At 47.1% G+C, this 11513-nt stretch overlaps 1 protein-coding gene across 1 annotated transcript; it reads right to left on the reverse strand.

The window, feature by feature from the left end:
• Positions 1-1115: 1115 nt before the first annotated feature.
• LOC117809859 lies at positions 1116-11017 on the reverse strand (the record flags this gene model as incomplete). The annotated part of the gene is given in 7 exon segments (XM_034679381.1): positions 1116-1284; positions 1448-1539; positions 1542-1592; positions 3203-3337; positions 5420-5524; positions 8645-8718; positions 9451-11017. Coding segments are annotated over 7 exon segments (2131 nt in total), but the record flags the coding sequence as incomplete, so codon positions are not given.
• Positions 11018-11513: the final 496 nt, after the last annotated feature.

Below are 11513 nucleotides of genomic sequence, written 5' to 3' on the forward strand. Positions count from 1 at the left end.
TTTATGATTTAAAGGGGACATATCACGCTTTTTTCATCAACATATATTGGTCTAAGAGGTCCCCAAAACATGTCTTTAAAGTTTATACTCAAAAAAACACTTTGAAATCAGATTTTGGTCTGCCTGAAAAGTCCTCTTCTTCAGTCCTCATCAGAACACTCTGTTTTCTCTCTGACCACGCCCCCTCAGGAAGTTGATGTGCCTCGGCTGTCCAGCACGTTGATCTAATTTTACATGTTGGCTGAATATACACGGCTGCTCAGAGATCGCGTTACTTCAACCCTCTGAATCGGATCCTGACGGAGAGGCGCCTGCAGCAGGACCTTTCTGAACGATTGGTCCCAGATTTAGTGTTTCGTGTTGTTTTATTTATCAGTATGTAGACGTGTGTCTTGGTACACAGCTACGAACATGTAGCTATGTGGCTATGCTAACTAGCGCTAGCACTTATCCATGATAAATAAAAATCATCCACTAGATCTTCAAATCGCAGACGTGGGGAGTCAAACCGACCTCCACCAGAAAGGCAGCGGGACCTTTTCTGAAGGATTGGTCACAGATTAGTGTTTCTTGTTGTGTTATTTATCAGTATGTCGACGTGTGTCTTGGTACCAGCTACAGCTACGACATGTAGCTATGTAGCTATGCTAACTAGCGCTAGCACTTATCCATGATAAATATAAATCATCCACTAGATCTTCAAATCTGCAGACGTGGGGAGTAAAACCGACCTTTGTGTTTATTAAGACAGCCTACAACTAGCATGCCTCCCTCCTAAGCTCCTTGTTAGCACACATGTGTGCAGGGAATGAAAAACGGAGGAGGGATTCAGTATTATTTTATACAGTCTATGGGCTGAACAAGCTCCGAGCTCTGACTTCCGTGACAGACTGGATATTGTTGTTACGTAACAAAAACACGGAAGTCTGAAACGGCTGGTTTCAGCACACATTTACAGAAAGGTGGAGAAATCAGAACAGGGGCAGAATGGATTCTTTTCATTCTCGGGGGTTTGTAGACAGGGACACATATTTCAGGTAAAGAACCATTAAAAAGTCAATTTTGCATGATATGTCACCTTTAAATGAAGGCGCTCACAAGTCTGTGTGTCTCACCTCTGTAGTGCTCCATGCGTGTGTGGTGTGTGACTCCCTGCGACCTGAAGCTGAGGCTCAGGATGTAACGGGGGTCTGAACTGTCCCGGACCAGGAACGATCCGTCCGGTTTCCCCTTCAGCTTCATCTCCGCGTCCTCCCAGTTCATCGGACCCCAGTACCAGCCACACTGAACAGAGACACACAAACCATCAGTACACCTGCAGGAACTAGCATCAACGCTTCTACTGTAACTGCTTGTGTCTGCATGGAGACCGACCCTACAGGTGAGCTAAAACCAAAGCATACTCAAGGTCATTACAGGATGCAACTAAACTTGTAGGACGTCGTACCTTCTCCAGCTCTCTCAAAGAGGCCGTGAAGTTGCTGGCTTCTGACCTCCGCAGGGCGCAGAGCATAGGGGGCGGGGCTTGTCTGGAGGGGCCGGGGTGTCAGCCGAGGATGAGCTTGAATGAGGGAGGGCCCGGAGGAAGGCGTCTAAATCAAAATCAAGGAAGGAAAGACAAGACAGTTTTAAAACATGTAGGTGTGGGGAGGTTTAATCATGCACCCCATGTACAGAGGATGGAGTCCTCGTTGTTGTGGTCCCTGGTTTGATTCTTAGTCACGACCCTTTGTTGCATTTCATCTGACACTCTCTACTCCCACTTTAACTTTCTCTCTCTCTCTGCTGTCCTCTCTAATAAAGGACAAACTGACAGATAACTTTAAGAAGGTGTCGTTATTTAGTTTGACTGAAACTGAACTTCTCTGATTGAAGCATCGACTGTTCAGAGAACGGATGTTTCCACAGAGACACCAAATGTTGTATTTTTACAGAGAGTAAAGTCAACTGGAGTCCACTTCACCGTATGAGCACACCTGATGCAAACACAAGGAATTCTAGTGTTTTCCCATTCTTCATTATTTTCTTTTTCATCCATTCCTTTCTTTTTCTTTTCATTCCTTTCTTTTTCTTTTCATTCCTTTTTTTTCATTCCTTTCTTTCTCTTTCCATTCCTTTCTTTTTCATTCCTTTCTTTTTCATTCCTTTCTTTTTCATTCCTTTCTTTTTCTTTTCATTCCTTTCTTTTTCTTTCCATTCCTTTCTTTTTCATTCCTTTCTTTTTCATTCCTTTCTTTTTCATTCCTTTCTTTTTCTTTTCATTCCTTTTTTTATTCCTTTCTTTCTCTTTCCATTCCTTTCTTTTTCATTCCTTTCTTTTTCTTTCCATTCCTTTCTTTTTCATTCCTTTCTTTTTCTTTCCATTCCTTTCTTTTTCATTCCATTCCTTTCTTTTTCTTTCATTCCTTTCTTTTTCTTTCATTCCTTTCTTTTTCATTCCATTCCTTTCTTTTTCTTTCATTCCTTTCTTTTTCATTCCATTCCTTTCTTTTTCTTTCATTCCTTTCTTTTTCATTCATTCCTTTCTTTTTCTTTTCATTCCATTCTTTTTCATTCCTTTCTTTTTCTTTCCATTCCTTTCTTTTCCATTTCATTCCATTCTTCCTCATTCAGTTCTATTCTATTCTAATAACCCTGTATATAAGATGACTGTCTTTCAGACTACATCAGGACTGCTGCCCCAGTTCTGTTGCCCTCTATGTGCAAACTGCAGTTCTATCAGTGTCCACTAGAGGCTGGCTCCAAATGTGAGTCAGTCCCCACTGAGTCTGATATTAAAATGTCAACCCTTTACATCAGAAATAAACGTGTAAACAGACTGGAACAAAAACATCCTGGGTCTCTAAAGCGTCTTCCTCCTGTAGAAACTGAACTGAGGGTGAATCTTAAAGAACCCGTCCTCTCAGATTATAATACGACTGAGAGATTCATACATTTCTTTAATCAGGGCTGTGACTGGTGGGTGTGTTGTAGCCGTTTGCCTTAGGTGTAGACAGCATTTCCAACATCTGAGTGTCTCTTAACCCCTCCTCAGAAACCAGTGGGTGACGTCACTGAGACTACGTCCATGTTTCAAACAGTCTAAGCTCCAAATAAACATGCTGTGAGTACAGTTTTCAATCTTTACTAACTCCCTATAATCCAGAGTCCGGAGCAGCGTTCACGTTTCGTTCAGTACCAGAAAGTCTCCGACACGTCTTACCATTGAGGCTGAGACTGTGCTGGATGGTGGCGTGGGAGGGAAGAGGAGGAGGAGGGAGAGGCAGGGGGAGGGACTGCAGGGAGGCGCCCATAACACTCAATAGGAAAGGACCAGGCTGAGGCCCGGCTATGTCATCTGGAGGGAGGAGAGGAAGGAGAGGAGTGAGCGAGGAGGGAAGGAAGGAGAGGGGAGGAGAGGGAACGACAAGGACAAGGAGGGAGGAAAGAAAGCAAAGTGTCAACATAAAGAAGAAAGGGGAGGTGAAGGAAGGTAGGAGGGTCAAAGTCTAAAAGCCTCAGTCCGCTACATCAACAGACTTCACCTTTATCTCAGTGATGACCAGAGGAAAGACCAAAACAACAGTTTTAAAGACGCTTTGATGGACAAACACACAAACACACAGCAGAGAGAGGAGGGGTGGTGTTAATAAGGACAGGATGGGAGATGGATGTGACCAAAAGTTATAGAATAAGTTAAAAGAAGTCAGAATATAAAGATAATATAATGAAAATGGTCCCCAACAAACGCACGACTTCCTCCTGTTTCAAAAACTACAGGGACCAGCTGTCCTCAGGAGGATCCAACGGGACAAGGAAGGAAAGTATATTTAGGAGAATAACCATCAAATGAAATCCACATTGTTGACGTGGTCTCAGGTTTGCTCTGGTTTTACTGAATTTGAATCCTACATACAGTAATCACATTTTAATCTGACTCTAAAAAAGCTGCATCACTAAAAAACACACAACAGAACTTAAAATACGACGTGGTACTGATTGTTTCCCCGGGAATAAAGGGAAACTATTTCTGACTGAGTCATCGCACTCAAATGAAATCTGCAGGTTTCAGATGACCTCTCAGAGCATCTCCAATCAGTTTAAAGCAGCTTAAAAACCTGATCGTGTCCGTGTGTGTGACAGGAAACTGAATTTATGAGTGAGTATGTGACCAAGACGAATATTAAAGAAACAGGCAGAGCTTACATTAAGCCCGTCGACAGCTTTAAAGCACCAATGGGTGACGACACCGAGACTAGGTTCAGTCAGAATCTGGAGTTAATACTGGAAATGTGTTTTCTACATGTCCAAAGGGTCCAGGTTCAGAGAGTTAGTCCAGGTTCACCTTGTTAGTCCAGGTTCATACAGTTAGTCCAGGTTCATACAGTTAGTCCAGGTTCAGAGAGTCAGTCCAGGTTCAGACAGTTAGTCCAGGTTCAGAAAGTCAGTCCAGGTTCACCTTGTTAGTCCAGGTTCATACAGTTAGTCCAGGTTCAGAGAGTCAGTCCAGGTTCAGAGAGTCAGTCCAGGTTCAGACAGTTAGTCCACTTTCAGGCAGTCAGTCCAGGTTCACACAGTCAGTCTAGGTTCACACAGTTAGTCCAGATTCACACAGTTAGTCCAGGTTCACACAGTTAGTCCAGATTCACACAGTTAGTCCAGGTTCACACAGTTAGTCCAGATTCACACAGTTAGTCCAGGTTCACACAGTTAGTCCAGGTTCACACAGTTAGTCCAGATTCACACAGTTAGTCCAGGTTCACACAGTTAGTCCAGGTTCACACAGTTAGTCCAGGTTCACACAGTTAGTCCAGGTTCACACAGTTAGTCCAGATTCACACAGTTAGTCCAGGTTCACACAGTTAGTCCAGGTTTACACAGTCAGTGCAGGTTCAGACAGTCAGTCCAGGTTCAGACAGTTAGATCAGGTTCAGAAAGTAAATCCAGGTCCAGACAGTCAATCCAGGTTAACAGTTAATCCAGGTTAACAGTTAATCCAGGTTCACAAAGTTAGTCAAGGTTTACAAAGTAAGTCCAGGTTCAGACAGTCAGTCCAGGTTCAGACAGTTAGTCCAGGTCCAGACAGTCAATCCAGGTTCAGACAGTTAATCCAGGTCCAGACAGTCAATCCAGGTTCAGACAGTTAGGCCAGGTTCAGAGAGTCAGTCCAGGTTGACACAGTCATTCCAGGTTCAGGCAGTTAATCCAGGTTTAGAGAGTAAGTCCAGGTTCACATCCTCAGTCCAGCTTCACTTTGTTAGTCCAGGTCCAGACAGTCAGTCCAGGTTCACACAGTCAGTCCAGATTCAGACTGTCAGTTCAGGTTCACACTGTCAGTCCAGGTCCAGTCAGTCCAGCCAGGTTGCAAAAACCATGAGACAAGATGGAAATGAAGAGAGAGAGAGAGAAATGGGGACCAGGGAGGACTTGAGTTAAGTACCTAACAAACTGAGACTTCTGCGTGGCGGAGGGGGCGGCGTGGGAGGGTGTGGCGTGTTGGCCCCTCTCCGTGAAATATCCACGTCCACCAGAGAAACAGTCTCACCTGGATCCAGAGAGGAGAAAAGAGGGGGATCAGTGAGGGTCTGAAACCGGAGGAGGTGTGGGGGGTGTGGGGGGTCTGTGTGAGTTTCTGTGTTGGGTTCTGCAGAGTGAGACGGAAACATTAAAGCTGCAGCAGGCGGGACGTTTATGGAAAATTACACCCGGCTAATCATCCTGAATCACGGCGATAAAGAAGAACATCCCATCCTGCTAAATGAGATTCTGCAGATTCACTGTTTACCAAAGTGATGGTCTGCAGGCGGGGACGGATCCTGGCAGGGAGACGAATAAACTCAAAGGGAAGAGCCGAATCCTGAACCAGTGTAGACCCCTCTGATCATCCCTGCTGCTCACGTATTCATCTATCTGTTCATTTCTTGTGTTGGAGGAACATCACAGAGCGGCTCGGATCGTAAACACGAGCAGGACTTCTTGGTTTTCAAACGGCTGAGTCTGCGTGAGGCCACCAATGAGACGCCGCCTGCGTGGTGCAACTTCTCCTCTAATTGGTTATTAGCCCCATGCAGAGCACGCCTCCAATAAACAACAAAAACTACTAAAGTCAGAGTGATCGTCGGAGCCCTGCTGAGGTTCAGACCTCCTCCCCCGTCTCACCCACAGCCTGTCTTAACTTATCTGGTGCACGACTGGTGTTTGAGCGTTTACAGGAAGCAGACGGAAACATTTGGCATCGCATCTCCCAAAGAAAAGCTCAACATTTTGGATTTCTGCTCATTTGTTTTCTCAGTTTAGAGCTAAAGTTAGCTAAGACAGGAAAAAGAGTGGAACAGGAAGTGAGGAACAGGTGGAACAAAGCGGTCCAGGGTTTGTTAGCCGTATTCAGATTGAACACTTGAAGCGTTCAGGAAATGTTATGACGGTGATGACGATTTTGGAAAACAACCGTCAAGCAGCTCTGAATCTCTCTTAAAAAGCGTCTTATAGCTTCATGCTAACAAGCTAGTCACCTGTGTTCAGGAGAGTGTTAGAGCCAAGGATGAAAAAAACACTTTGAGGAAAAAGTTGAAATAATTTTGTCTTGAAATTCTGGCTCTTGAAATTTTTACTTTTTTCTTGAAGTGTTATCGTCCGTACTTGTAAATCCCAGACTCACCTGAGTGTCTTTCATAGCTATCATACAGAATATCAAACACCAGAGTGTGGGGGTGTTGGTTTAGCTCAGCAGTTTAAACGTGCGCCCCATGTACGAAGGCTTAAACATCACAAAGAAGACGGCCAGGGTTCAAAAGCTTCATTATTTTTACAGAAAAAACCCAGAACAAACTTTGTGTGCAAAACTTGCCGCAAATATCAACAACAGCATGATGTGAAAACTGAACACTGAACGGCTTCAGACGAATTGTTTTATCTTACTTATCTTATTTTTTATTTCTATTTTGGCATGAATCCAATTTTAATCTATTGATTTTATTCTATTTTTTTGAATTTATCTGATTGTATCTATTGTTTTTTTGTAATGATTTATTTCCTTTTTTGATAATTCTCTGATTTGATTTAAAGGTGACATATTACGCTCTTTTTCATCAACATATATTGGTCTAAGAGGTCCCCAAAACATGTCTTTAAAGTTTATGCTCAAAAAAACACTTTGAAATCAGATTTTGGTCTGCCTGAAAAACCCTCTTCTTCAGTCCTCCTCAGAACAGTCTGTTTTCTCTCTGACCACGCCCCCTCAGGAAGTGGTGTGGCCTCAGCTCTCCAGCACGTTGATCTAATGTTTACATGTTGGCTGAATATAGACGGCTGCTCAGAGATCACGTTACTTCAACCCTCTGAATCTGATCCAGAATCTGATCCTGACGGAGAGGCGCCTGCAGCAGGACCTTTCTGAACCATTGGTCATCAGATTTAGTGTTTCTTGTTGTTTTATTTATCAGTATGTAGACGTGTGTCTTGGTACACAGCTACGAACATGTAGCTATGTGGCTATGCTAATTAGCGCTAGCACTTATCCATGACGAATAAAAATCATCCACTAGATCTTCAAATCTGCAGACGTGGGGAGTCAAACCGACCTCTGCCAGAAAGGCAGCAGGACCTTTCTGAAGGATTGGTCACAGATTTAGTGTTTCTTGTTGTTTTATTTGTCAGTATGTCGACGTGTGTCTTGGTACACAGCTACAGCTACAGCTATGAACATGTAGCTATGTGGCTATGCTAATTAGCGCTAGCACTTATCCATGACAAATAAAAATCATCCACTAGATCTTCAAATCTGCAGACGTGGGGAGTCAAAGCGACCTTTGTGTTTATTAAGACAGCCTACAACTAGCATGCCTCCCTCCTAAGCTCCTTGTTAGCACACATGTGTGCAGGGAATGAAAAACAGAGGAGGGGTTGAGTTGTATTTTATACAGTCTATGGGCTGAACAAGCTCCGAGCTCTGACTTCCTGTTACAGACCGGATGGCGTTGTGACGTATGAAAAACACTGAAAACTGAAACGGCTGGTCTCACACACATTTACAGAAAGGTGGAGAAATCAGAACAGGGGCAGAATGGATTCTTTTCATTCTCAGGGGGTTTGTAGACAGGGACACAGATTTCAGGTAGAGAACCATTAAAAAGTCCATTTTGCATGATATGTCACCTTTAATAGATTTTTAAAATGTATTTTATTCTATTTTATTACTAAGAATTTCATATTACTATCCTCTCTCTTGTATGAAAGGTACGATATAAATAAAGATGAGTTGAGCTCCAAGTCGTCCAGTGTTTGGTCGGCGTTAACCATGAAACTGAAACTGTTTACACACCCGGTCTCAGGTTTCCCTGTTAAATATGAAGCCTCTAAGTTTGACTGTTGGAGCTGATTGTTGGTTTCATAAACAAATGATGTTCATGGTCGTACGAAGAAGACGAGTTAGGAGTTAGAAGATATTCAAAGACGTCTTTTACTTAATTTTTCTTGCATTTTAAAGTCTAAACAATCATTTGAAGCTGCTGCATGTGTGTGTCGAGGCGTGTGTTGTGGTGTTTGTGTTGAGGCATGTGTGTTGTGGTGTGTGTGCTGCATGGAGAGTCAGGTGTGTTTGTACCCAGCAGAGAAAGCATTCCTGAGGAGGAACCAGAGTTACAGCGAAGCAGTGAGCAGCTCTTACCCGTGAAAGCAGAGAGGGAGGCAGAGAGGGAGGCGGGGGAGAAGGCACTGTGGGCCCTGGTCAGTCTGGGCTGGCTGTGGCTGCAGGACACACATGAAGACATGCAGACGAAGAAGAAGAAGAAGAAGAAGAAGAAGAAGAAGAAGGGAGGAGGAGGAGGAAGAAGAGGAGGGGAGTGAGAGTGCTGTTAGCAGCTGCAGAGGTTCAGAAAATTAACTTTTCAGTGTGAGCGTGAGCGCCTCTGTGTCCCGCAGCTTCCTCGTTCTGTTTGATGCTCTTAGCCCCGAACAGTCCAGACTTCAGGAGCCATGTTTCTTTAATCACAGCCCTCCTTCAGCCGGCTGCTGCTGCTGCTGCTGCTGCTGCTGCTGTGAAGAATGACTAAACACTGACTGAGACACAGGGTGACGTGACACTCAGGTTTGACAACACTTCTGCAGCTTCAGAGTAAAAAGGAGGAAGTGATGAAGAAGAAGAAGAAGAAGAATCAACGTGTCTGCACTCTGAGTGTTTACAGGGAGAGGAAACTGACACTGCTCTTAAAATATTGAATGTTGAGGGTTTCTGCATGACTTCCTCAAATCCTCCTGACCTACATCTCAGGGAACAATGAGCTGTCACTTTGTTTCTGACCTTTCAACTTCCTGAGCTGCACAGTTTTAGAGTTATCATGAAGCAGAAGAACAGATATCAATACTTTCATATTCCTGCAGCTGTGTGGCCTCATGAGATGTGAAAGAGTGAGACTATGATCCTTCACTAATCAGCTGGTCTTGGACTCTTTAAGGCCTCGTGTGTGTGCTCACCTGTCTGCGTCCTGCTCAGCTCCAGGACTGCTCGCCATGTCCACCAGACTCCCAGCAGAAGACACAGAGTAGGTCACTGAGGGCCTCTTGTCCAGCAGGTGATTGGAGCCGCTGCAGCTTTTAGTCCGGAACAGTTTGCTCAGACGGATCTTTAGACCCTTTTTGGACTTCCCTGGGACTTTCAGGGTCTTATCCCAGCCCGTGGGAGTCCGAGGCGCGCTGGCGCACCGCTCCGGTCTCCTCCTGGGTGTAGACGCCTGGCTCAGGTTCGGGGTGGTTGCCCCAGGTGTGCTCTGGGTCGGCGTGGGTGCAGGTGACATGGTGGGAACCTGGGCGACGACCTCTGAGCTTACCTGTGAGATCTGGCTGGGTAAGGTCCCGTGGAGAGTGCACACCTGCGCGCCTGGAGCCGCAGCCGGGTCCATCACCTCCACCTGCCTCCGCAGCTCCGCCTGGAAGCTGCTGATGGAGAAAGTCCCAGACATCTTCTGGACTATCTCCCTTTTCCTGTTGAGTAAAAACTCCCTGCGTCCGTTTTCATCCTCCGTGTCCCCCTCTGGACACTGGTCCATGCTCAGGCCGGCAACATCCCCGCTCCCCAGCCCCTCCAGGACCAGCAGAGCGTCGCTGGTCTCTGTGGGGTCCCCCCCGGGCTCCCCCCCTCCTCCCTGACACGAGCACTGCGGGAGCTCCCCGGCTTTCAGCAGCATCTTGGGGACCGCTCCGACCCCCAGCTCCCCAAACCGCCGGGCCAGCTCGAACACGGCTCCCTCCCGGTCCCTGGTGGCGCACCCCCACTTAGACTCCATCACGCTGAGAGGGTTGGACCTCTCCGACAACAAGGGCCACTCGGGCGGGGTGGTGGTGATGAGTCTATGCCGGCGGCACAGCTCCGCAGCACCCTGCATGTCCCCGGTCCCAGAACCCGGAGGATGAGCCCCCCATGCCCGGTCCAGCAGGTTCTGCTGCTGCTGCTGCGCGTCTCCCGGACTCAGGGTGTTGTTGTTGACAGTCGGGCCGGAGCAGACAGACCCCGCGCTCTGCTCCAAACCCAGAGCATCCCTCCCCTGACTCAGACGGTCTAGCTCCAAAATCCCTTCCCCGTTCCGCATTATGTTGGAGAAGACCAGCAGCTGAGGCCGGAGGCCGGGGCTGCTGGTGAAGTCAAAGCCCGGGGCCTCCATGGGGCTCTGCTGCGGCTGAGGAGGAGGCGCAGACAGCGGGGCTCGGCTCTGCGTCCCCCCGGTGTCAGGTGCGCCCTCCCCGCTCGGCTGGGCTTTGTTCAGGCGGCTGCTGGGATGCTCGAGGCCCGCTGTCGGATCTCGGCTTATATCCAACCCAGCTTTGACGCCGCTGTGAGCCAGGACCTCCTTCCCCAGCCCTGCCACCCCTACTCCACCCGGAGGCAGGTTCCCGTTCTCTGCGTCCAGCCGGTCATCCTCGGCCGCGGAGACCAGGCGCATCAACACGAAATCAGGCGACATGTCCTGCGCGTTGTTCATCATGAGTCCTCAGGATCGCAGGAGATGAGAAGGATTCAGGATCTGCTCTTCACATAGCTCACCGCGGAGAGATCTGGATCCTATAATAAAGAAAGGGCCGAGCCGCCGCCGCTGCCTCCCATAGAAACAGGCTGTGAGAGAAAAACCTCCAAAAATGTACCAGGCGTCGTTTTCATCCTCCTCCTCCTCCTCCTGCAGCAGCATCCATCTGTCAGACTCCGGGGGGGGGAGTGCGGACCCCTGGGTCAGACATGCGGTCTGATCTGAGCCGAATAAAAGCAGCAGAGTCTCCGGTCAGTGACCACAGTCTGTGTTCAGGCCCCACCCGCTCCTCCTCCTCCTCCTCCTCCTCCTCCTCCTCTTCCTCCTCCTCAGCCCATCACAGCGCTTTATGAGAGCTATGATGAGAGCTGTAAATTAGTCTGTGGCGTTTTAATATCACAGGGTGATACCTGAAGCAGCTGATTTCTGTTTGCATTCCTTAGAAGGAGAGAAACACATGAAGAAGAATGATCCCTCACATGAACCCTTACAGGAGAGAAGAGTTTCAGCGTCACTGCA

The sequence above is a fragment of the Notolabrus celidotus genome, unplaced genomic scaffold (assembly GCF_009762535.1).
Source record: "Notolabrus celidotus isolate fNotCel1 unplaced genomic scaffold, fNotCel1.pri scaffold_489_arrow_ctg1, whole genome shotgun sequence".
NCBI lineage: Eukaryota > Metazoa > Chordata > Actinopteri > Labriformes > Labridae > Notolabrus > Notolabrus celidotus.